Consider the following 27,430-nt stretch of genomic DNA (forward strand, 5'->3'; position numbering starts at 1 on the left):
TATATGATGTGCAATTTGCATTAGGTTGCAATGCACACAGGGTTTAAATAAAACAAACATTTGCGAGAGCATTTGGCTTTTTTTAGTCTGTATACGGTATACTGTATACAATATGCTGTCTGCAATCTTATCTCCAATCTCTATTATGAGGCACTCGGTTTATTTATTAATTGTTTTTGGTATGGGCTGTCTTTCTGTGAGAGAGTCTAAGAGTTTATCGTGATTATCTGCCATGAGTCATGATTAGCAGCTCAGCATCAACAGCAGGAATTTCACATCTCGCTCCACGGCCTGACCCTGGTCCAGTGTTTATTATAAACTCAATTTTGGATAAAGACTCACTGGCTGAACAGTCGACTCGAAAGCCGACCGTGCTTGCTCTATTTCCAACGCTTCCCTACAACTTGTGACCCTACGCGACAGTCTACCCACCGCCCATTCAACATACCACCAATTCAACATCAGAATTTCTGTAACGGACGCTTACCTGGACAGCTACCTTAACCCATGCTATAGCCAACAACTCACTGAACATGGTTGGCTTTGCGCTGTGTCTCGTACTTACACAATGGGTACAACACAGCGATGGTGGTGATATCCGACATTGTTGATGGCGACATTTGTAACTCTGGGCGTTTAAAAAGGGAATGAAATAGACCATTATGTGACCATTATCCGTTCCATTTGTACATGCCCGGAGTTAAATATGAACTGCTGAATGAACACTATGTGTCCATTATCCGTTCCATTTGTACATGCCCGGAGTTAAATATGAACTGCTGAATGAACACTAGAGGAGTCCCTGTGCAAATTTGTCTTTTGCCTATGTGCCTGCAAACAAAACGAAAACCCCAGGGTTCGTCTTTTGAGTAAACAAACTGCTTTCTATTTACTCACATTTCACCTAATGGGAGCTCCTCGGTCGTCCCTCCCAGGCACGAGCGCCTTCAGTCGGGGGTGCGGAGGAGAAAAACATACTTGGCGTGCGTTTTTGACAGCTTGACTGTAAAACAAATCTATAGATTTTAGTAATGAAATGAAGTGGGAACTATACCAATCAATCCCTGTCCCCTTTTCCCCTCTACACCAAGTATTTTTGCAGATGAATTTGTGATTAATTTCAATGCCTATATTTGGAAGATTTCTTTTGACTTTTTCTTTTCTTGTATCATGAGTTACCATGAGTACCCTACATTTAGATTTTTTAGATCTGAAAGCGTTTGGAGCTTGTAGATCTGTTACTTTGCAATTTTTATCCTTTGAATCCTGAAAAGTAACAGTTTTGGACAAATGAGTTTTGCACCCGACAAAGACGATTATATATACGTTTGTCAGAACACTGTTTTTAGAATCGGCCTCAGGTCTAAATGGGTTTAAGAATGACGATAGACTGGTCTCGTTGTCGGTTTCGTCTGCCTTCAAACAGCCGGCGGCATATTCCTGTCTTTACAACCCCCGGCTCGCCGGCCTCAGGGATATTTTCAGTCCCTACCTGAAAAAGAACCCCCTGTGACCACTGGTGGAGCCTGGCGGTGTCCTATTGCTCCTATTTTGCTAACTGTACAACAAACCGGCTCCTCAGACGTGGCTATTCTTTCATCTCCAGCACACAAGCAGCATGTGCGTGCTCGGTGCTCACAAAGACCAGTGTTAATTTTGTCGACTAAAACTATGACGAAAAAATGTTGGTCTACCTTTTTTTTACTGACAAAAACTAAAAGCTAAGATGACTAAAATCTAAGACTAAATATATTGACAATTTTGTCAACAAATAAAAACTAGAATAAAATGTTAGGGAGGGACTAGTGGAGACTGGAGAATAGATCGAGTAGAATAAGCCATTTTTCGTTTGGTTGCGCTCTGAAAACCGCCCATCTACAAACTCACAACGTATCGCACTTTGAGCTTGTACAGTATATTGGCTATACAAAACAAAAGTTATCAAAAGTCGCCCTTGGCAGTGAATGAGTTGCTGTCAGGCTGTAAAGCCTGACAGCGAGTCGCAGGTGCGATTCCCTGAGCCCCGACAGACTTTGCATGTCACTCCCCGTCTCTCTCTCGCTGTTTCCTGTCGCTCTTCCACTAAAGGCAGAAAAGCTCCAAAAATATTATCAAAAGTAGGTCTCGTCTGGGCCATGGCTCAGCGGTCCAGGCACCTTGGCCGGTAGTCAGAGCCTGGCAGTGTGCCGCAGGTTCGACTCCCGATCCAGACAGCCTTTACTGCATGTCACTCCCCCATCTCTCTCCCCCATGTCCTGTCAGCCTACTGTCTGTCCCTGTATAAAAAATATATATAAAATAAAGGCGAAAGCCGCAAAAATAAAACATCCTCCCATCGCCATTGTACACAACTTGCACAACATCTAACGCGAAAAATTAATGAAAATAGGCTTCCCATCATGCACCTGTAACCCATCATGCCTTGCCATGCATGGACGCGTGTGTCACGTGATCGGGTGTAGCCAATCGCCCGGACGCTCGCCGTCCACTACCATGTTTACAGGCAGAGCACAGGGCACTTCGGCATACAACGCATGCCGAAAACATTTCCCCTAAATATACCTTCTTAGAAATGAGTTTGTCACCTCAACAATGGTAATATATGTAATTTAATGAATTATTCTTGATTCATATGGTAACCCTACCCAGCAAGGAACATTCATGGCTCTTCTATCATTCATAAGTCCTTCCGTTGCATGGACTTGGACAGTCACATGACCACTTGACAGGAATCCCCCACAGATTTGCATCTACTTGACAGACACAGGTCTACAGACAGGCTCATCAGCCTGACACACACACACACACACACACACACACACACACACACACTGTGACACACACACACTGTGACACACACACACCTGGATTATGTCCATGTGTGTCCAGATGTTTTATTTCCAGGTTGCTTTATGCTTTGATTTGTGCTCCTTGAAAGGGCCGATTGGCTCCTGGATTTATAGTAGAAAGTGGACTTTCCTATTATGGAAGAAAGTTATTCAGTGTTGTAAACACTACGGTTATGATGTAGACTGCTGGTATTTCTGTACGTACCTCCCATATATGAAAAAAAAGCTTAAGGCAAGAACATGTTACCTAACAGTGAGATGACTCGAGTACACACGGTAATATCCATTGAAACCAGATCAGTTCAGGTTTATTCTGTTATAACACAATAACAGCTGACTTACAGTGGAGGACTTTGTCTGAATGTCTTCTCAACATTTGTGTGTAATTAAATTTACCCATTGAACCGGGAGAGAGAGTGTGTGTGTGTTTTTTTTTCTTCTTTTTTTTAGTGCCACGCTAAGCTTGTAGATCTGCAATTAAAAAAAATCGTTGAAGGAAATTAACACATCTTTGAATATATATTTTTAAAGCAAACATTTTTAACTCAAATGTTTTCTTCAGAGGGTCCCTGGAACAAAATCCTTTTTTGGGGATCATTGGCACAAAAAAAGTTCGAGCACTACTAATATAGCATCGTAGTTTTTTCAGAAAGACATGTAGAATCAGCCTCAGGTCTTCATGGGTTAAGATAATTCCTCCCAATCAAGGGAGCAGCCTAAGGGCAGTCAGCCACCAACTGATGTGCTGTCGTCCATGTGATTCTAAAAAAAAAAGAAAAGAAATATACCGGTGTATATACAGTGAAGTCACTGTCTATTGAAGGTGTGGGGTTATTTGAGGACGAATTCAGATGCCATATTTAGAATCAGAATCAACTTTATTGTCACATCACAGGTTTACAGGTGTAAAACGGTGGGTAATTTTCGCGCAAGCTCCATAGTTTTTGTTATTTCCATAAAAAGAAGGGGAAGAAGAATGGGAGATAAGGGGAAGAGAGATCAATAAAAAAACAAATTATCTACATATTTACCAGTTAGCTAGCTAACCGATATGACATTTAAACAGACGATTAGCTGATGCAGGTATGACTATCCAGAGCATTTTACAATTACTCATCAACAGTAAAGTACAACTGTGTGAATTTGAAGCAGTTAGGCCTGTCACAAGTATCACATAATTGCCTAATCGCAATTTTTTGCATAATCTGCATAATCCTTTAGATGTTGAAAAGATATTGGTATATTTTCAAACACTTAAACAAATAGTGGAAATGGCAGATCTATGTGACACGTTTTGAGCTTTTAGATTGGATATTTCCACAGTTTCTTTCTCTCTAAGCATAAAGTTATTAAATTAAGTTCTTTGTCATTATAATATGACCTGTGCGCCTTTGTTTATGAAGCCTAAAAGTAATTTTTATCCATATGTTCCAACGCCAGAAACACAATTAAATTGTTTAATTGAGCGGCAATTAATCATCAAGTAAAATGTAAAAATCGTGACAGCCCTAGAAGCAATGCGTTGTGATGTTTGGGTGTGTTTTTTTTCTGGTCAAGTAAAGGCCTAAAACAACACTTTTCTGTCTGTTTTTCAGGTGCTGGGACGCTGCTTCCTGACAGTGATGCAGGTCCATTTCCAGTTCCTGTCCCAGGCCTTGCAGAAGGTCCAGCCCGTGGCCCAGTCATGCCTGGCCGAGGCCCTTGCTCAGGCCCAGGAGCGCCGAGCCAACGCCCGCTCCCAGCAGGGCACGGGTCCCGGGCCCCTCACCGAGCTAGAGGAGGCCTCTCGCTCATGGAAGGGTGCAGCCGAGGTATGTAGCCGCAGTTATAGGGCTAATAACCCCCAGTACTCTTCCTTGGTCTATGCTGTTGGAAATGGTCTGTTGAGGTGAAAAGACAGTCCGTTAGACATTCCTGCGACGTGCCAGGTCTTTAGGATTTCCAGCCACAAACTTGATAGTTTGTATGTGAATTTAGGTATTCATACGTTTTCATACTTCCTGGTGATCATTTTGTGTGATTCCGGGAGCTTTGCTAATCTCAGCAGGGCTAATCTCTCTGCCCTACTTGAGGTTTCTTTTGTTCTGTGCACTGAGCCAGAGGACAATACTTCCTTAGAAAGCCCAAATAACTGTGACTGTTTTTAGTTGTGACTTATGAAACGGAAGAAAATGACCTCAATGTCCCCACCTCCTGTCCTACCATAGGTATCGCAGAAATGGAGGGTGACCATTATATCCAAAGTTCCAAACTCCTCGAACGAGGACCAAACCCCTTAAACCAGGACCCTTAAATCAATGTGCACGTTCGTCTTGCACGCTCTTGCCCATTCATGTACGTTCATGCATGCGTCACACACATGTATAAGCGCCATAGATGTTACATACAGGCAACGACTGATTGACAAACATCAGCCTCACCAGTAAGCATTGAATTTATTTTGTGTTTTTGGGGCTCCCATATCTTTTCATATCATATAGGTGCTTTAATGGAAATTGCTCTCAGGAACAATCAACTATTCCAGTGGGGTACAATTTTGTAGACATTTTTGAATGTTGAAAACCGGGACCTATTGGTGTTTTCAGATTTGTCTTAGCTTGAAATTGGGACAATGCCAACCAAGCCACGACGTCTGGTCATCCTATGTTGAGTAATATTCAACTTAAAGCGCTAATGTATTGATGATATGACCTCGGAGCCATAACGGTGACGTCCAAGAATATAATATGACTTGAAAGTATTTCTCCTTTCCCGCTGATAGTAATTGCCATCATTGAAGCAGCACTCATAACTCGACAAATTAACAAAAAAACAGCATGACAAAAATAGCTGCTCCTCTGTGCTTTTTGTGGGCCAGAGAATAGTGGTGTGATTGATCTGGTATAAAGCCGTAGGCCTGGAGGGGACTACTGGGCTGGAATGTGCAGCAGACACACTGGCTTGCCTGGCTGGCTGGCTGCTGTGGAGTGGAGACGAGAAAGGGCGGGAGGGAGGGAGGCGGTAGCCTGGACTCCCATTTAAGCAGCTCTTAATATTTATTAATATATTGTTTTTACAGCCAGGAAATCTCTGTGAAACATGTTAGGGGGGAAGCGCAGTCAATTGAATTCTGTAGTATGCGTGTCAAAATTGTGACAATATGAAGGAAAAGAAATAGCATTACCAGAGTTTGAATTTGTCACCGTCGGTGTAGAGTAGTTGTTTATGTTGAATGTCTCATTTTGGAACAAAACGTTAAATTTGTTTCATCCAGCAGTGTTTCTGGTTCATCTCTTGACGTTGGTGCTGGTGATGGAACGCTTGTTAATGTTGTGTCCTGTATGCATCATTCTGTAAGGCCAGTGGTTCCTAAATGAAACTTGTTGTCCCTCCGTGAGCCAAACTTGTGAAAATACCCAATCTACAAGCTCACGTGTTGTGTGTGTGCGTGTGCGCGTGTGTTGTTTGGTTCTAATGGTGATAATAGTGAGCTAACGGTGTGATAATATGCTGCGGTGTTGTGCTCCATCCAGGCCACGGGGAGGCTTAGAGAGAGGGGCCGGGACGGCTGCCTGGCGGGCATCCAGGTTCAGCAACTGTTCTGCTCCAACAACACCACCATCCCTGAACACCAACTTAAGGATCTCAATGTGAAGATTGACAACGCTTTGCAGGTAAAGGACATTCAATGCTGGCATGTGATCTTTTTTTTTGCCTGGTGCTTGAATTGTTTTATTTTATTTATTTAGAACATTATAAAACAATACAAAAAGGAAAAATACGTAGAATACAATAAAGTGCAAGGAGGAGGCAAGAAGCACAGAGGGCTTAGGCTATGCGAGGCCTCAACCTGAGTACATCAAAACATTTAAAGACATGATTTGAAAAACAATAAATTCACAGATAACATGATTGCATAGTATAATAAAAGACAAAGGTCTAGAACATGAGTGACAACTTGATTATCAGTCCAAAAGCAGCCTGGACTACATTTGCTACTTCTGTACCGTAGAAACGAACAAAAACAAAGGCCGGGAGGTTGCGACAGAGAAACATAAAGGATTTTTGGCAGAAAAAATGAATAATTAAAAAAAGGAAAAGATGCACAACGGAGACGGCCAAGCAGCAGCGCTTGCTGCAGCCGGCAGTTATGACTCGTCATTCTTGTTTTTTTACCTGTTGGATGACCCAGACTCTTCTCCCTTCTGGCTCCCAAACTGTGGAACAAACTCCCTAATGCAGTTAAAACTGCAGATTCACTTCCAATGTCCCGACATGAAGACTCACCTCTTCAGACTCCACCTTAGCCTGTAGCATTTGACCTATAGCCTTTACGACCATGCAGTCTCATGCAAAGGTTGTAAATGTAATTTAGATGGCATGTTATTTAGACAGCAGATGTCATGTAAATGGACACACATGGCATCTATTAGTAATATAGTGTCTAATGTACAATGTACAAACAATATTATATTGTTTATTCTCATGCTAGGTTTACCTATGATCCTACACTACACTATGATGCAGTGTAGTGAGGCACTACACTGTCTCTCAGTCTCACTGATATGTGCTTACCTTGCATAATGAAAGTCGCTCTGGATAAAGAGTGTATGCTAAATGGCTGCATTGTTGGTGTCGGCCATGTCAGAATCTGACATTAGTGACCCACTTATAACGAGGACATGAATAGGGGACATGATTAGTTCCGGACGTTTGCAAAAGAACATTTGACCAGGATTGAATGTGTGGAGGTCGTCACACGTTCAATCAAACTGTCTGGTCACAAGGCCTGCAGGGTGTTTTGGAAAACTGTCGGGCCATGATATGATGCAAGGGGCTGCTTCTGCATTGTTGCTTTAATCATAATGTAAAATATTTTGCCTGTGACTCACATTGTTCCTGATTGCTGTGAATGTTTCCAAACTACATTAAACCCAAAACCAGTTATGAGGGGGTGTGTCCCAAACGTAGGCGCTGAGACATTTTCAGAGGCCATGCATGAACGCAGATTGGGTAAATTGTGCTTTCTAGTATTACAATTTTGGCATTTAGTACACTCTTAATCCAGAGTGATTTACAGTACGCAAGGTAAGCGCATACATCAAATGCATAGAAATAGTAATCTAGGATCGTATAGGTAAACCAAGAACTCAGTTCATCAGTCTCGACTCAACTCACAGATTAGTTTTAACCCGCCACGAATGTCGGGAGCCACGGGTGGTTTTTAACCCGCAGCCCAGGTTTGTCTGACTAATGACTGTTGAACTGTTGGTATGTCTAACAGTCTAAACGGTATGATATAAAAAACAAATCTGTACATTGAAACTATACGGTGCCAACATATAAAGCTATCTGTCTAAATAACTTGCTAGATTGCATTAGATTTTACCCTTTGCGTGAGACTGCACGGTCGTCAAGGCTATAGGTCAAGTGCTGCGGGCTAAAGGGGAGTGTGAAGAGGTGAGTCTTCAGATTACAGTGGAAGATTTGGAATGAGTCTGCAGTTCTAATGGCAATGGGGAGTTTGCTAGGATCTCATGTAGTGGAAAAACCCCAACACCCACATTTACATCAATAGCAACCACACCACTATGTTGCTCTCCTATGGATTTAACCTGGGGCAAACATTTGTTGAAAATAGCAGATCTACTAGCTTGTAGATTGGCTATTGTTTAGCAAGATATTTGTTGTTGATGATAAACAACAAAAGTGTAATCTGCAACACAATGTTGTACAATATGTAGTGGGGATCCCTGCATCTCTCTCTCAGCCAAGGGCTCCATTCTAATTGCTTCTATCTAGTGCAGTGAAAAGTTGAGCTGCAGTGCAGTCCTGTACTGTCATGATCATTTCCCTGCTTGTACAAAGTGAACGGACTCCCAGTGACTGGTTTCTAGGGCTGGACAGTATATCACATTTTGATGGATCCTTTTTTACCAGATGAAAAATTCAGTGCAGAGAATATTAAAACTTATCTGAACAGTGGAAGGGGAAAAGGATTCACCTTCATAGTCTGCATTCCACTAAATCTCATTTCTAATTTCAATTGAACGTTGATGTATTTTGTGGAATATTGCAGTGACCGTATATGTTGAAAATAAATTAAGACAATATTAAGACATAATATATTAGACATTTTGGATCATGATATGACTAGTGGAGAAGAGATCAGTAGAACTAATACAAGTCATTTTTTTCCGGCTTGGTTCCGCATTGGTCACACATTGGTCATGGGTTGTCAGCTTGTGTGTTGGCTATTTTCGGCACGCAGCTAAGTATAAAGCAGGCATTACAATCAATGCCATCACGGTCTGCCAAAAATACATTATAGTTGACTAAATCAACTGTACATTTAGTCAACTAAAACTAGTCTAAAACATTTCAGATGACTAAAGCATGACTAAAACCTTTGCTTGTAACTATGGGTGTAGTGTTGTGTACATGGATAAATTAATATTCCTCTCTCTCTCTCTCTGTCTCTCTCTCTCTCTCTCTCTCTCTCTCTCTCTCTCTCTCTCTCTCTCTCTCTCTCTCTCTCTCTCTCTCTAGGCCTATAGGGCAGCACTAGAGAGCATGGGCCACAGTGAATACGCACTGAAGGCAGGCTTTCACTTAAACCCTAAGTCTGTGGAGGCAGCCCTACAGGTACGTTCATTCTTTATAGATATTCTAGAATACCAAGGATAGGACAGTGACTGTTTTTCTTTTTTCTTATTTTTTTATAAAGTTCAGTCGGATAACTCACGAATAGATTTAACCAATATTTATTGTAGAATGAATGAAGTGCGCATATAATATTTTATCTTGGCGTTTGGCTCTGCTACATTTTTCTCCCTGCTCGGCACAATTAAACACCATCATTAAACATTAGGAGCAGGGAGATAGATATACAATAACAACCCCACCCCCATGGGGAACGGAAATAGCAGAGCCCACCGGTGGCGTTGGGAGCAAACGGTGCATAACAACTACCAGGAACCATATGCAGAAGGAAGGCAAGAAGAAGGATGAGCTTAAATACCCCGCCCAATTGGTCAGCTGACTGCCACATCAGCGTATGACATGTGGGTCTTGCAAACACTGTATACACCCACATAGTAATGCAGCGTATTAACCCCTCGACAAAAAACACAAGTGAATCGTTATTATCGTAATTATTTGTGTAATCGTCCTGTAAAATGTCATAATTGTGACCACCCTATGCATATGAGGTGTATCAGTCTCCTCTGCATAGGTTCCTACGTGCATCATGTGGTGTTTATGTATCGGTGTGTGTGTGTGTGTATGTGTTTTTGCAGGGCTGCTGCAGTGAGGCTGAGGCCCAGCAGGCGGGCAGGATGCAGACGGCCTCCCAGCCCATCCAGTGTGAGTTGCCCACCATTCCCCTGCAGATCGGCTCGCACTTCCTCAAAGGAGTGTCCTACAACGAGTCGGCCGCCGACAACCTCAAACTGAAAACGGTAAGGTACCCTACTAACCTCAAACTTTTGGTGATAACCTAACTCACTGTGGTGGTTGGGTAAACTACAACATGACGTCACTGAGCCGCGGTGATAGCGACTCTCTATTTTATACTAACCACCGCGGTGGTTAGGTTATCACCTAAAATCTGGAGTATGAGTCTGCTCAATGAGTATTGAGTATGCTCAAACTGAAAACGGTACGGTAACCTAAACTGAAAACGGTACGGTAACCTTAAACTGAAAACTGTACGGTAACCTAAACTGAAAACGGTACGGTAACCTTAAACTGAAAACTGTACGGTAACCTAAACTGAAAACGGTACGGTAACCTAACCTTAAACTGAAAACGGTACGGTAACCTAACCTTAAACTGAAAACGGTACGGTAACCTAAACTGAAAACGGTACGGTAACCTAACCTTAAACTGAAAACGGTACGGTAACCTTAAACTGAAAACGGTACGGTAACCTGAACTGAAAACGGTACGGTAACCTAAACTGAAAACGGTACGGTAACCTAAACTGAAAACGGTACGGTAACCTAAACTGAAAATGGTACGGTAACCTAAACTGAAAACGGTACGGTAACCTAAACTGAAAACGGTACGGTAACCTAAACTGAAAACGGTACGGTAACCTTAAACTGAAAACGGTACGTACCCTAACCCTGAACTCAAACTGAAAACGGTGCGGTACCCTAACCCTGAACTCAAACTGAAAACGTACGGTATCCTAACCCTGAACTCAAACTGAAAATGGTACGTACCCTAACCCTGAACTCAAACTGAAAACGGTACAGTATCCTAACCCTGAACTCATACTGAAAACGGTACCCTCTGTCCCCAATGCCGTCCCAACACAGGGGAAGGAAGGCGGAATTACCTTGATGTGGGAGGTTGGGTAGCCTTGACTTTGATTGCTGGCTTCCCTTTTCTTTCTTTGTATGCCCCCCCCCCAAAAGAGTTCCTGAAAGGTCCTGTTCCATCGCATACATAAAATGCTCACACTCTCTCTCTTCCTGTCTCACTCTTTTTTTGTCTCTTTCACTCTGTGCCTGTGTTAGTCTCTCTCTCCCTCTCTCTCTCCACTTCCGTTCTCTCTCCACACACCCGTGTGATTTATGTATCTTAACTATCTTTATATTTGGCACGCATTCCATGTTTTGACATCATGGGTTTTCTCCTTGGCTCCGTGTTCCACGTGAGACCTTGGGTCGGTGTCCGTGTTCAGATCCGCCTCATCAGTGTTTACATGTAGGATATTCCCTCATCTATCAACGCAACACACACACGGATAATCATTCTCCTAACAGTTGGTCTGGCTAGCAACTACTCATGCACTACTGGACACATACACACACACACACACACACACACACACACACACACACACACACACACACACACACACACACACACACACACACACACACACACACACACACACACACACAGAGAGATGTGAAGGTAAAAGGAAAAAGCAACGTAAAGCATGTTGTCTATACTTAATATTTCATTATATGGTATTAAAGTATCTGCTTATATAAGCAGATACTTTACAGATTTTAAATTAAATGAAATCGTTGGTGCGCCGATGGCCTGGTAGAGGTTAAGGCGCATGCCCCATATAGGCTCTAATGCAGCCTGAGAGCCAGTTGCAGAGTCCAACGACCATTTCTGCGTGTCACTCCCTGTCTCTCCCGTTTCCTGTTATTCTCCACTCACTAACTATCCAATAAAGGCAGAAAAATAAAAGAACAAAACTTGGTATGTACTGGGGTTCATGAGGATGTCTTATCTTAACAGGTGCTCCGGGGCCTGTAGAATGTTTCATGACTAAAGTTAATAAATAAATGTAAACGCCACCCATCATAAATTTAAAAATGCAAGGGATATTTTTTTTTCCTGCTTCGGTTTCACCCTTCTGCCCTCCATTGGAATTATATGGTACTGCATGTGTTTATACCATAATGAAATAAGTGTTTATAGACAGGGTTGCACACAACGTTTTGGTCTAGTACTCAGAGGAGCACCTGGAGAAGTTACTTGGTGCTCCAAAAATGCGGTGACCTGTCTCGCCGGATGGATAAAAGAGGGATGCATGAATAACTTATAGCAAAACGATATTTATTGGATGAGTGGGGAGTCAATGGAGGGTATTGCAACTCTAGTTGGTATTGAAACTCTAGTTGCAATACATCCCATTATAAAAAAGATCTAGAGTTGCAAATTGCCTCTAGGTCCATGTGTGGTCCAGCCCTATGGAATGCATATTCTAATAAAAACAACTTAATACTACAATATTTAGATACTTTTTTTTTATTTAAATAACTGATCTACTAGCTCACAACGTGTTGCGGAGCCGACACTTTGAGCTTGCAGATCAGCTATTTTTTTTAAATGCGACACATAGTAACAACTGGACTAGCACAAGTCTCTAGGTTAGCTATTGACCAGTAGTGGCCCTTTCTGCCTTTTCTTACCATCAGCAGGACTGTGTGTTGTTGACACTCCTGGTCTTTGTTTTGTGGCCCTCAGCACACCACGCTGCAGCTGATTAAGGAGGCCCTGGGGCAGAACGGGGTGGTGGCCCCCTGCAGGGAGGACTCGCCCGTCACAGAGGTCCTCAACCAGGTCTGTCCCTCCAGCTGGAGAGGAGCCTGTAAGACCGCCGTCCAGCTGCTGTTCGCCCAGGCCGGACTGGTGAGTAAAAAGCCAACGAAATGTTTCAGAATAATTGGCTGTGAAATAAATGTATTGCGTTTGAAAGATGTGGGAATGGGCGTTCGGGTTGTGCAGTGGTAAAGAGCCTGCCTACCACCATGGAAGGTTGCGGGTTCGAATCCACCGCGGTGCAGCCGGCTTTGTCGAGGGTCTACACACGAACACCATATTGACCCGTGTTCCTGGGCAGAGTGATATTTGTCGCTGCACGTAGTCCTACGGGCCTGCGGTGGCCAACCATGATATGGAAAAGTATAATATCACAATTCTTTTTCAAGCAGTATCACAATCCACAATATTATCCCGATTCTTTTTCATGTTGATTTTTATGGTTATTTTTCACGTTACTTAACAGTACAACCACCTACAAGGTAACAAAAGAAAAGGGAGTAACAGGCCATTTAGACCAAAATACTTATTATTTTTCGTGAATGAAACCGTTGTTCTACAGAACTATAAATTAAGCTATAGCACTGCAAATCATAGAATGTGCATTCACTGTATCACAATATATACAATATCTCTGAAATGGCATATCGTGGAGACATTGCATTGTCTTTGCGATATTTATCACCCACCCCTAGTGTTAGGTGGGATGTGTGTGGGGAGGAATCAATTGAAGAGAACATTTGGTAGTGTGGTGGGAAGTATGGACAATAAAACTGAAAATATTTGGGAATTGTAGGAACTAGTTTGAATTGTATACAATGTACATAGTTCCTGTCTGTCTGTTCATAGAAGGACCTATATACCCAGTGTCTGTTTTGTTTCTGACTTTGAGACTGTGTACTGGTCACGGTAATGATCATAGACCAGGTTCCCTGTTTGCACAGTCTTTGAGAGTCTTGACGGTTTGGGAATTAATGTGTCATTGCGTGTGAAAGTAATGCATTATTTGTTACTGTGCACAGATGATTAGAATAGTTTTGATAAATACTACTTACTTGATACTACTAAGAAATAGTGGTCTACTTGACTGGCACATTGCCCAGCTACTATAAGCACACATTACACTAACCAAAGTTATACTTTGTTAAAGAAAGAGAGGTGTGGGTCTTTAATTAGATTGAAATGTTGTAAGATTCCTCTAGAGACCAACTTTAGATGAGTTAAGTATAAAAAAAAGGTTTATTTTAGTATACATGAATGGGTGCACGACGAACGTGCACATTGATTGATTTAAGGCTCCCGGTTTGGTCACACTATTTTAGGGCAGTTTGAAGCCGTTGGCACACAACTTCAAACAGCCGTGGCAACAATCTCCGGGGGAAACACTTTTGGTTCACAAGCCACTGGTTGTGAGGAATCTGATTCACTGTATAGTATAGTATGTTCTGATCATGTGATTCACAGTATAGTATGTTCTGATCATGTGATTCACTGTATAGTATAGTATGTTCTGATCATGTGATTCACAGTATAGTATAGTATGTTCTGATCATGTGATTCACAGTATAGTATAGTATGTTCTGATCATGTGATTCACTGTATAGTATAGTATGTTCTGATCATGTGATTCACTGTATACTATAGTATGTTCTGATCATGTGATTCACTGTATAGTATAGTATGTTCTGATCATGTGATTCACAGTATAGTATAGTATGTTCTGATCATGTGATTCACAGTATAGTATGTTCTGATCATGTGATTCACAGTATAGTATAGTATGTTCTGATCATGTGATTCACAGTATAGTATAGTATGTTCTGATCATGTGATTCACAGTATAGTATGTTCTGATCATGTGATTCACAGTATAGTATAGTATGTTCTGATCATGTGATTCACAGTATAGTATAGTATGTTCTGATCATGTGATTCACTGTATAGTATAGTATGTTCTGATCATGTGATTCACAGTATAGTATGTTCTGATCATGTGATTCACTGTATAGTATAGTATGTTCTGATCATGTGATTCACTGTATAGTATGTTCTGATCATGTGATTCACTGTATAGTATAGTATGTTCTGATCATGTGATTCACTGTATAGTGTAGTATGTTCTGATCATGTGATTCACAGTATAGTATAGTATGTTCTGATCATGTGATTCACAGTATAGTATAGTATGTTCTGATCATGTGATTCACAGTATAGTATAGTATGTTCTGATCATGTGATTCACAGTATAGTATAGTATGTTCTGATCATGTGATTCACAGTATAGTATAGTATGTTCTGATCATGTGATTCACAGTATAGTATGCTCTGGTCATTTGGACATTCCTGAATCTTTTGTGTGCTTATTATCATGGGTATAAAAAAGGTCACCAGCTAGTCTCATAAGGGTTTGTCCATTAGGCGAAGGATTCCTCACGCATGACTGCTCTGCTGTAGCTTTCCACTGTCAGGAGAGAATGTAGTGGACAAGACATGATGAAAACAGCTGTCTAGAACAGTGGTTCTCTGGAAAACATTTCAGGCCGCGCGACCCCCCACAATAATCATATTTGAACTGGTGGGGACCCCCCCCCCACCGACCCTGACAAGTACTTGGAATTGCAGGAGTGGAGGCATTAGATTAGGTTTTTACTCTGTTCCACAGATCAATATTGTGAAAATAGCTGAATTACAAGGACTTGCAACGCAAGGTTTGCCTCTTTCTTATGTTGACTATTTATAGTATAGTAAGTTTCTTGATTACTTTTGATGCAGTAAATGTTTTTTTCTTTTACGTACGTATTAGAACAGTCTTAAAGTCCTTAAATTGTTACAAAGAACATTACTGCATCAAAACTATTTAAAAACAGGTCAAATATTGGCCAAATTGTCAAATAATATAAGAAAAATATGATTTATTTGGGGGGGGGGGGGGGGGGGGGGGGCTCGCAGCCTGAAAAGGTTGAACCCTTGATGAACCCCTTATGTCTTGTAGAGTATAATGAAAACGGCTGTCTAGAACAGTGTTTTCCAAACCATTTCCCACAAATTTTACAATGATTTTACACTTTTCAATGATAATTTGAGAAGTAATGGAAATAGCCGATCTACAAGCTCACAATGCGTTGTGAGCTCTTAGATATGCTATTTTCACTAGTTTGGGTCCCTAGGAAGACCTCACATTCCTCTTGGGTCTCGAGCTAAAAAGTTTCAACTCAGACTGATTAACATTGGCTGTTTGTTGATATAAAGTTCAGTGTCAGTAATGATTACTATATATATATTCGTTGCTGTCGGGAGGAAACCACCTAATTCAATTATTATTATTATTATCATTTTATAAATCAGTGCTGTTGAACACCCTTGACGTCATTGGACCCTCAAACGGTCTGCTAAAGCAACTAACTCCACATAGTCAAAAAAGAGCCTTGCAACTGTGTGAATGTAATAATGAACGTGTAATGTTACAATCCCTCTCCACGCAGACTGAGTCTGGTGCACCGCCAATGTGAACAGGCCCATTGTGCTTCACAGTGGCCCCCTTTCCACCGCGGTTGAACCGGTTCGGTTCTTTCTTCCCGTCTAATATTGAGCCAGTTCAGAGTGTTTCTACTGAAAATAAATTGGTTCAGAACACAAAAAATTGGTTCGGAACTGGAACTAAAAAGTGGCCACCGGTTCTGTGAAAGCACCAAGGTTCCAAGAATCTAGAATGGAACAAAATCTAGAACCAAAGTTATTTTGGTAGAAAAGAGGCCAGACTGTTTTTCTGGTCCTCACAAGAAGATGTTTGAGGTGCGCTAGCCCTTCCTATGCCCAGCTTTCCGTGTTTTTGTAAGCACAAATTATGATTGGCCGGAACACGGAAAGTGATGATAAGAGCGCCCCTCACTTCACACAAGTGTGATTTTCTTTTGTGTGTGTGTGTGTGTGTGTGTGTGTGTGTGTGTGTGTGTGTGTGTGTGTGTGTGTGTGTGTGTGTGTGTGTGTGTGTGTGTGTGTGTGTGTGTGTGTGTGTGTGTGTGTGTGTGTGTGTGTGTGTGTGTGTGTGTGTGTTGGGGGAGGTTTGGCAACATGTTATCCATTGTTTGTCTGGCTTGTTGTAACGGAGATGTGGAGGTATGTTGGCTCCCTTCGGGGGCCGAAAGGTGTAAACAAACACCCAGGAGATACAAAGGAAAGCCGACATTCCTGCAACATCTGGGCAAAGGGATGGGCCAGCCTTTGGGTGGATCCCAAAATTCTATCTCTACTCTATGGTGTGGAAAGGACAGTTCTTGGCGAGAGTCTTTCTAAATTGACAATTTAGAGACTTTTAATGCCTTTTAATACCGGGTGCGGCTGCACTAATAACTTTGGGGCAGGCCCGTCTAGAGTTTAAAACCTCTTGAGCCCCATTGCCCCCGCCGGCGGGGGCAGCGGCTGTCCACCTCATGAACAGCTCTCAGCGGGTAAATGGAGAATTGGTCTCCGGTTCCAACTCCGATGTTTTTGATTTTCACCCCTGGACCCCCCTGGGGTTTAAGAGGTTAAATGGACACTGGACAGGTATCAGTCAAAAGGGAGACATGGAAGAGGAAGGCCGGGTGGGGGAGGATCAACATAATGAATGCCAGAACAGGTCGGCTCCATACAGTATTTGAGATCTAAGGGTAGAGTTGCTGGCCGGCAGTGGCACCATCTTCTCCATGTATGGCTATTCAGGGTTTGATGAGGTCAGTGTCGTGATCTTCATATATGGAGACGGCCATATATGGTGGCGTGACATGTCACGAGGTGTGAGGCGTGACCATATATGGAGGCGTGATGTCATGAGGCGTTTTCATAGTAAACTGCGACCTATGGTCGCAATAGAAATTGTCACACACTTTCAAATAAGAAAGAGGTAACCATTTATAAAATAGCGACTATATGATTATTTGGGGGGTCGCAGCCTGAAAAGTGTGAACTACTGGCGTAAACGATTCCCACGTTGAGATTCCTCTCAACGCCCTGCATACAGTATGTGTAAGGTTTTACAACAAATACACAACTTTCAAAAAATCACTCTGCAGTTGGTCGTAGATCTATTATTCCGAGTTCTAGAGTGAGCATATACGGGTGGAGGAGGAGGTCATGATTTGGGCTCAGCATCAGGGCTGTCCTCAGAGATGCCTGTGTGTTTATGCTCCAGTGTTTATTTCCTCAGTGTGGTCTGGGGTGTTGGGTGTGTGTGTGATGCTGTGGGAGGGTTCCCAGCCAGCCAGCCAGATCCACACTCACTGTAAAACAACAGTGATGGATGACCCCTTTACATTAGCTTCTTATCTGAGCCTAGAACTCCCTAAAATAGATCATGGCTCAGTGGTCCAGGCACCTTGGCTGGTAATCCAGTCTGGCAGTGTGCCGCGGGTTCGACTCCCGATCCCGACGGCCTTTACTGCATGTCTTCCCCCCATTTCTCTCCCCATTTCCTGTCAGCCTACTGTCTGTCGCTCCATAAAATATACAAAATAAAGGCGAAAGCCACAAAAAAACATTAAAGAAAAAGAAATAGAACGGATTTCCACTGTGATATAAACGATATTGAGAATGAGTTCCATTTTGTTTTCTACTGCCCGTTGTACCATGAGCTACGTCACAGTTTTGTTTTATGTTGCATGAATGGGCAGGATCATGCAGCAAAACGGGTGTAAAAACATAGACCTGATGTGGTTAAGCGACGCAGAGCGACTTGCATGGATTTTTGAACATAAGATATTCGCACTGGCAGAATATTTAGAGAAAGCATGGGACAAACGGACAAAGAAAACATACATCCATTTTACTGCTCATTCTCGCTCTCTCTCTGATCTATTCTACAAGATTATTGATCTTCTATTTCTGTTTTTTTATATATAAAAAGTTAACATGGAAATGATTTTCTCAATAATAATAAATATATAACATAATAAATCAGACTAGTATGTAATAATTGTGAGTTGTATACATGCAGCATTGAAACCATTGTGGTTTTTCACTGTTGAGATTCTGCCACTGTGAAGAGTCACTGTGACCTTGGATATCAAACGTGGTGGAAGCCAATTTATCATTTATTTATTGTCTGGTTCAGGTTGAATGGGTTCCTGGAAGAACTAGAAAGATTTGCACACACTAAAGTGCATACCTCTGCTATTTTCTGGGAAAATGTTATAACTAACTATATGACAATTATGCAAAAATAATTGTGATTATATCAAATAATTGTGACTAGACGAATATGTAATAAGTGTGAGAGGCCTGGTTGCAGGCGCTCTCTCGCTCTCGCTCGCTCTCGCTCTCTCTCTCTCTCGCTCTCTCGCTCTCTCTCTCTCTCTCTCTCTCTCTCTCTCTCTCTCTCTCTCTCTCTCTCTCTCTCTCTCTCTCTCGGGGGACTGCTAGCAGCCCGGGGGCTCCGAGGATGCACCTGCTCTATTAATAACAATAGACGCACTTCCTTTTCATACAGGAAGAGGCTCCTCCCTCGTTGCATGGGTCTCAAGGAGCAGGAAGAGGCTCCTCCCTCGTTGCATGGGTCTCAAGGAGCAACAGTCTCTTTCAAAGAACAGCCAAATATATTATGACACAGGCTGCTGTTTATTTTTGGGTTTCTTTCTCACCTCTTTGCATAGTCACAAATGGAGTCCGATCCTGATTTATAACTTATGTAAAGAAGAGTGGACTTTTTATTTCCCACATAGATGTGTTATGTTGAAACTTTATATAAACAGTCCAGACTAAAACGTTATACTCTGTAGACTGCTTGCACAAGCAGAACTGGCGGTGAAGAAATAGATGAATGAAGTGAACTCTATCTGGAGTTGTGCTGATGCAGTTTGTTCTCTCTCGTCGTGTGTGTGTGTGTGTGTGTGTGTGTGTGTGTGTGTGTGTGTGTGTGTGTGTGTGTGTGTGTGTGTGTGTGTGTGTGTGTGTGTGTGTGTGTGTGTGTGTGTGTGTGTGTGTGTGTGTGTGTGTGTGTGTGTGTGTGTGTGTGTGTGTGTGTGTGTGTGTGTGTGTGTGTGTGTGTGTGTGTGTGTGTGTGTGTGTGTGTGTGTGTGTGTGTGTGTGTGTGTGTGTGGTGTCATTCTCGAGGTCGGCTGTACCTTTGACTATAGCCTGGAAGAAGCCTTTCTAACCAAAGTGCTGAAGTATCAGCAGCTAGTGCAGACCATCTCACAGCTAGGCTACAGATGTAAACTTTTAGTTTTTATCTTTGGCAGCCTAGGGCATGTGCATAAGTTGGTTGTGAGGGGCTTACAAATGGCCGGCCTTTCCAAAAGGAGAGCCAAGCAGTTAGCGAGGTACTGCTCAGTTTCAGCCATTATAGGAAGCCGCTCAATTTGGAGGAGGCGTTGTTTCCTTTATCCATGATTTATGTCTGCTGCCCTGTGTCCGACATGTCAGCTGTACTGTATGTAACGATGCTTTTCCGTCCATGTACGTTGTAACTGGCTGCTCTCCTATTGTCAAACTGCACTGGCAGTGTTTATGTCCTTTGTACAAGGTATTCCTGTACTTCTCATTATGTGGACATAAATAAACATTTCAAATGTGTGTGTGTGTTTGTTCGTTCTAGGTGGTGGTTGATACAGCTCAAATAGAGAACAAGGAGGCCTATGCTCCTCAGATCACTCTAGAGGGATCCAGAGTGGTGGTCCAAGTCCCGTCTACCTGGTAAGGAAAAGCCTTGTCAAATGATGTTTGAACATTTATTTAAAAAGAAATCCATTCAGCCTTTGTCGCAAAACGTTTCCATCCGAAGGTTGGTGTACGATGAAGCAGCCTGTCCCAAAGCTGCACGATAATTTGTTTTATCACATACCGTAGGCGTAGAGACTAGCATTTCATCATTTAGCCACTTTAAACGACCTGAAAGTACTTGCCACACAATGTAGTTACCCGAGCCGTGATACCCGCTGAGTTGGCAGCACCGTTGTGGTCCAAAGGCAAGTGCTTTATTACAGACTGAGTGATGTACGTGAAAAGCGCAGCGCAAACAGACTTATGCAAAAGTAGGGTAAATATCAAATAAAGTTACAGTAGGTGACGGAACCATCTGAGTATGCTTTGCAGGAGTTTGTACGTGGCCTTGTTCCGCAGGCTAGTTACTGTGCAGGATCTCAACTAATAGATCTCTACCAAACGACAACCTCAAGCCAAATGGGAACACTGGTTATACTAGTTCTTAGACCTGTACCATGGCTCTTTGATTGTGACGTCAAAGTCTTTGCTCAACTCTGAGTTTTGCTTTGAGATAAAGATTGTCTCCCTCAAAACTACACACGCACATCTTTAGAATTCCTTGTCTGTCCTCATCTCAGCTCTCCTACTGTCTGTCCCTACTGTCTGTCTCACCTACACTGTCTCCATCTCGGCTTTCCTACTGTCTGTCTCACCTACACTGTCTCCTTCTGAGCTTTCCTTCTCTCTGTGTCTTCCACAGAGTTACACCACATTGCAACAGTACAGAACACATACTGTAAATATACAAACTCCGGTGAGTGCAGGACACATGGGGATGTTTGGGTTTTCAGTCATCTGCAAAGCTGCTTATTCGCCCTTTTGTGAAGGTTCAAAAGTTCCTCTCATTCACACCTCCAAGCTGCCGAGGACAAATGCAGCCTTCTGCTTGCGGCAACTCAACAGCTCTGCTTATTAGTTGGAGATCACATGTCTCGATCTATAGGGCTCCTTGACAATTGTGGGTGATTTTCAATTGAGGGTGATATTTTCCCAGCTGCGCCAGAGATTCAAACAAACAACCTAAAAGTGAGAAGCTTGCATTCATTCATGAGTCATGACAGAAGATAATGCCCGCAACTCATTCAATTTGTGACAGAAAATGAACCTGTAGGAGTGTAGCCTTGTGTTTGACACATGACTACACGCATGAATAAGAACAAGTCAAGTACAGTATGTGTCTGTCCTGTAAATGCACCTGGGTGGGCGTGCGTGCGTGCGTGCGTGTGTGTGCTCTCCTTGCTATGGCCTCTTATCCCGTCTAATGTGTGCAGGTGTCTGAAGGAGGACCCCGCCACCATGTCCCTGCTCCAACGAAGTCTGGACCCAGAGAAGACTCTGGGCCTGGTGGACGTGCTTTACACAGCAGTGTTTGACATCAACAAATGGAAGGAGAGAAAGTGAGTCGACGATTGAAGACTTCAACCAAAATCTGAAGTAAACTCAGGTCTGGTTTTTCTTTTAATATTGAACGTGTTCTCTGCTTCGCCCGTCTACAGGGAACAGTCCCTGCCCACCATTCAGATGCAGCTGCAGCGAGAGATCCCAGACTACAGCGGCCACGTCGACCTGCCTCCCGGCAACAGCTCCAAGATGTCCAGCGGCCTGCCCAAAACCATCTCCAAGCTCACTTCCAAGTTCACCAAGAAGGCCTCGTCCAGCTCGGGCAGCGGAGGCGGGGGCAGCTACTCCATCCCCAGCACCCCATCTCGCAGCATGCTGTCCGCCAACAGCTCCTCTGAGGACAAGCCCAAGAGCCTGGTGCACCACGGCGACGGCAGACTGCACAGCATCCTGCAGATGGGGGGCGGTCTGCAATGTGGCCCAGACGCCGCCCAGCAGGGCCAGCTGTCCATCAATGGCGTGGCGGTGTGCGGCGACGACCAGGGCATGAACCTGCCCACCGACCAGGAGATGCAGGACGTCATCGACTTCCTCTCAGGGTTCAACATGGGCAAGTCCCAACAAGCCTCCCCGCTGGTGAAGAGGAGGAACTCTGTGGCGTCTGCCAACCCCGCCGAGCTCAAACCGCCGAGCGGGGCTGCTGCTGCTCCGAGCTCCCAGGCCGTTTCTCCTCACGGGACGCTGCAGCACCCTCCCTCCATGCCCCAACCTCAGCCCCAGCCCCCGCCCCAATCCCAGCCTGTGCAGAAGCAGCAGCAGCCACCACCCCCTCAACATCAGCCACAACCCCCACAACAGCAGCAGCCACCACCACCACAGCAGCAGCAGCCACAACAGCCCTCCCCCCAGGCCCTCCAGTACTACCAGCACCTCCTGCAGCCTATCGGCCAACAACCCCCTCCCCAATCCTCTCAGCTTCCTCCTCAGCAGGGCCAGCAGGCGCTACCACCCCAGCAGAGAGTACCAAGCAAGTGGCAGCAGCCGCCCCCTCAGCAGCCCCCACAAGGTCCACCGCCTCCGGGGGGGCTGTCCCCTCTGGGGCCCATCGGACAGTGGAGCTCCCCGGGGCTTCCTCCTGACCTGAGCTCGGACCTGTACAGCCTGGGTCTGGTCAGCACCTACATGGACAGTGTGATGTCAGAGATGCTGGGTCAGAAGCCCCCCCAGGGACCCCGCAACAACACCTGGCCCAACAGGGACCAGAGCGATGGTGTGTTCGGGGGGGTTATGGGAGAAACGCTGCCCTTTGACCCTGCAGGTGAGTTGATCCGAAGATATCCGATTATTAAAGATATAAACCCAATCCCAATTGGAGCCACTAGTGCTTAACCCATTTAGGCCTGACCTCGAAATTAAAAAAAAATCCTCCAGTTTTCTGAAATAAATATTTTCACGACTTTTCAAAAATAGCAGACCTACAAGCTCATAGCGCGCCACTCGGTGGTGGCGCGCTATGAGCTTGAGCTGCTATTTTTCAATAGCTAAATTATAACATAATGTTTAAAACACAAAGGGGTTCCCGCCCAAAATGGGTTAAGTTCTTTTTTTTTTATGTTAACAGAATATGCAGTATGTTTTTAAAACATTCTTAACACCTAAACAGTTACTTATCAGGATTCAAATTAAAAAATTACAAAAGTAGCAGATCTTCAAGCTGTGGATTTGCTACTTTTGATCAATTTGTCTGGCACTGTAATATGATCATTTCATTTTTGAAAAAACACAAAAAGTTAATATGGAGATAGAGGTGTTTGGCCCACTGTAGTGTAGGCTGTCTGAAAGTAAGTCCCCGTCCCGCTCCCATAACGTCCCTGTTTGGCAGAATGTTCACACCAGTGTAAATTCTTCCCAGAACACCTTCAAGTCTGGTAATAACAGGTTTCGTGCCATTCAGTTCAGGGTATCCGCTTTCATGACGTTCCCATGCAAATAAGAGAGTTTATATGCACACTGCTGGATGCAGGCTCACATACTTAAACGTATGAGGTTGAGGAATTTGTTTTGGGATTGGTGCAAATCAAATGTACTGAAGTGTCTAATACCAACATGACTCTTTAGATTTGAATTGTGTTGGCGCAAGATAAAGGGAGAGAGAGAGAGAGAGCCAGGCGTAACATGTTCGAACACCACATTCATTAGTCAGGCATTCATTATGCCAAGACGCTTATTTTGCGGCACAGGTATAAACTTCATGGCCATAAAGTTGGGTCGTTGTAGGGCTTTCACGATTTCAAACTTTTAAGTTGACGATAAAAATGTCATAAAAATAATTGGGGATTTGGCATTGAACATTGGAACATATGAATAACGATAACATTTGTTTGCCTTTTAGGCTTCGTAATAAAATAATTGCACAGAGCAGATATGACAAATAACTGTACTGCCAGGTATTCATTCTTCCGCCACTGTCGGCGGTTTTTCAGTGAAGACCCTTATTTTGAAGGCCAACAGGTCCGAGAAGTAAATTAACAGTGTGTGTAAAGTGACAGGCGATCATATTTTCATTAAACATAAAGAAAAGGAAAAGAGTCAAAGCGGTAGCAACAAGCTAACAACACCCCCAGCCATGGGTGTCTGATTCAACTTCAAAATCTCCGCCTGTAATCTATCTTATTTTGTTATTGACAATGTGGAGTCACGTTCTTCTTCTTACCCTGACACCAGCGCTGCAAAAACAGGCAGATCTACAAGCTATGAGCTGTTCTCACATTGCTTTTATAGCAAGAATATATTGTCCAATTATCTCAAATAATTGCGATTAGACAATTATGTAATAATTGTGACAGGCCTAGTTGTATACATGAATGTAAACCACTGTGGGGTTTCAGTGGTGAGATTCTGCCACTGTGAAGAGTCACTGTTACATCCAAACGTGGTGGAAGCCAATGTATCTGTCTGGTTCAGGTTGAATGGGTTTCTAGAAAGTTGTGCACTCACTAAAGTTCATACCTTCATACTGCGAGATGTGCCATTTACTCCAGTGATTATGACTGATTATGTAACGATGAGAGAGAGAGAGAGGCAGTGCCTTGGATTGTGACCTTTTCCGTTGATGTTTTTAAACCCAAAGGCTCTCTTTTTGGAGTTGAGCAGCCGATCATTATAAAGAAAGAAGCATAAAGTCTGCACACTGATAATATAATACTCATACTTTGTATTGCTAATTCAACAATTCAATCGTGCCTGGCGCTTCAACCTCCTCAAGAAGATCCAGCCATGATCTAAATGAGCATAGCACCACTAGTGTGCAGACTTTATTGTTCTCTTCATGTTGATCTTGGGTTGTTAAGCACCTTGACATGAAAGAGAATGTGCATGCACGATGTCACTTAACCTACTGATTATTCCCACCACATTTCATAATGATCTGCCCATCCGTTCTTGAGTCTAATGTGCTAACAAATGGAATGGGGTGAAGAAAAGAAATACCCCCTGTCCAACTCGTAGGTAATAAGTTGCAGTGGGCAATACATTAACCAAAACAAACTACTACTGTGTAGTAAAGTTATATAGTACTTTTACTATGACCTGCTGGATAAACTTCAATAACTCTGGAGTCTGATCCAGAAAACATTTCTACTGATCTAGTGCTGACTACTGCTCTGATGTAGGTCATTGTGTTCACAAACAGCTGTTTTCCCTCATGCCAGCCCGTGCAGGCCGTTTGTAAATCTAACAATTTATGCTGAACTTTTGTTTTTTACAGTGCACCGACCAGACCCTTTTGATTGTAGCCTGTTCGGCTCATTGTGTGGCGCTGACTTAAGGCCCATTGTGAATTTTCTGCTATGCTAGACAGTCTGGGCTAAACGGATTGAGCTCCGGGGCACTGGTGGTGGCAGGGGGAGAAATAGAGAGAGAGAAAAGAGCTGATGTTCAGAAACTCGCCGTCGGTTGGTTGGTTGTTTATTTTTTCCTCTTTCTTTTCATGCACAGTGGGTTCGGACCCGGAGTTTGCACGCTACGTTGCCGGGGTCAGCCAGGCCATGCAACAGAAGCGACAGGTCCAGCACATTCGCCGCCCCAGCAGCAATACTCGCGGTAACTGGCCCCTCCCAGACGAACAACACCGGACGTGGTCACACCCTGAGTACTACAGTGAAGGGTAGGTTACCACCACACAGCATTACTGGGAGTGTAGGTTACTACCGTAACGGTACTAACCCCTGAGTACTACAGTGAAGGGTAGGTTACTGTACCACACAGCATAACTGGGAGTGTAGGTTACTACCGTAACGGTACTAGCCCCCGAGTACTACAGTGAAGGGTAGGTTACCACCACACAGCATAACTGGGAGTGTAGGTTACTACCGTAACGGTACTAACCCCCGAGTACTACAGTGAGGTGTCATTTAGATAGATAGATACCTACTTACCTTCCTGTATTGATCCAGTTTTCACTTTCATTATGTGTTTTTAGATATTTTAGTATTCCAATGGTGGTCTCACTTCCTTCCAGGACTACATGTTGTCACACCTCCACGGAACCTTCCCCTCTCCACAAGGAAGGGCAGTGCACCAAAGCATTATGGTCATTGTAGTAATGCAATAAGCCAGTTATACCGTAGGCTCAAACACAGACTTTGTGCTACTCTGTTCTCTACTACAAATACTATTAACATTGAGGGACTGCAGTTTCTTACCGCAGTGAAATGTCCCTTTAAGAGCTACAGATACAGAGTAAGGATTTAAAGTTAAGTGTTGACAGATACAATACTCTCAAGGGACCCCTCACTTTGAGAAGCAGTGATGTTATGTAGGCCAGGGACAGCGGGGTTGAGTACAGTATAGTCTGTTATGCCAACGTCTGTCTCTTGTCTGTGTCAACACAGGGAGGCAATCAACAGCAGCTGGTCAGCCAATCAGGGCGACTCTGCCAGCTCCAGTGACGAGACGTCTTCAGCCAACGGAGACAGTCTGTTCTCCATGTTCTCCGGACCAGACCTTGTAGCAGCTGTGAAACAGAGGAGGTAATTAAAGCACCTTATAGGCTATTGTGAGTTTAGTCGACTTAAAACTATGATGAAAAATATTCGTCGACTACCCTTCAGGGATAGACATTAAGGGGAGTTTGCCTTTGGGCCAGTGACCTTTCAAGATCATTGGCCCCACCATTGTAGCTTCTGGCCCAGGAACCTTATTTTTTAATAGACAAATAACAGTCAAGAATTTACCCTCATAATAATGGGCTCACACTCACAGAACGCTATTTCACGAAATCAATGCCAAACACCAGTACCACAGGAAAATAATCTGAATGTATGTGTTAGGGCTTTTTTCTTAATGGCATTAATTTTACTGGCCCATGTGGGCAAGTGGAAGGTGAGTTCTACAGGCTCTGCGGGCCTAAATAGTGCTGCTGGGCCAGCGGGCCATTTATAATGTCTATC

The 27,430-nt window shown here is 43.5% G+C and overlaps 1 protein-coding gene across 2 annotated transcripts in view; it reads left to right on the forward strand.

Moving 5' to 3' along the window:
* garre1 (granule associated Rac and RHOG effector 1) overlaps window positions 1-27,430 on the forward strand; it is a 56,380-nt gene that overhangs the window by 24,075 nt on the left and 4,875 nt on the right. For both annotated transcript variants that reach the window (XM_079497081.1, XM_079497082.1), the window contains exons 3-12: window positions 4,445-4,660; window positions 6,362-6,502; window positions 9,378-9,473; window positions 10,127-10,288; window positions 12,828-12,992; window positions 20,473-20,570; window positions 21,911-22,036; window positions 22,136-23,298; window positions 25,977-26,145; window positions 26,873-27,010. In XM_079497081.1, the coding sequence (XP_079353207.1) occupies window positions 4,445-4,660; window positions 6,362-6,502; window positions 9,378-9,473; window positions 10,127-10,288; window positions 12,828-12,992; window positions 20,473-20,570; window positions 21,911-22,036; window positions 22,136-23,298; window positions 25,977-26,145; window positions 26,873-27,010 (2,474 nt within the window). The remainder of the gene's footprint in view (window positions 1-4,444; window positions 4,661-6,361; window positions 6,503-9,377; window positions 9,474-10,126; window positions 10,289-12,827; window positions 12,993-20,472; window positions 20,571-21,910; window positions 22,037-22,135; window positions 23,299-25,976; window positions 26,146-26,872; window positions 27,011-27,430) is intronic.

Source organism: Electrona antarctica, assembly GCF_951216825.1.
Source record: "Electrona antarctica genome assembly, chromosome: 3".
Lineage (NCBI taxonomy): Eukaryota > Metazoa > Chordata > Actinopteri > Myctophiformes > Myctophidae > Electrona > Electrona antarctica.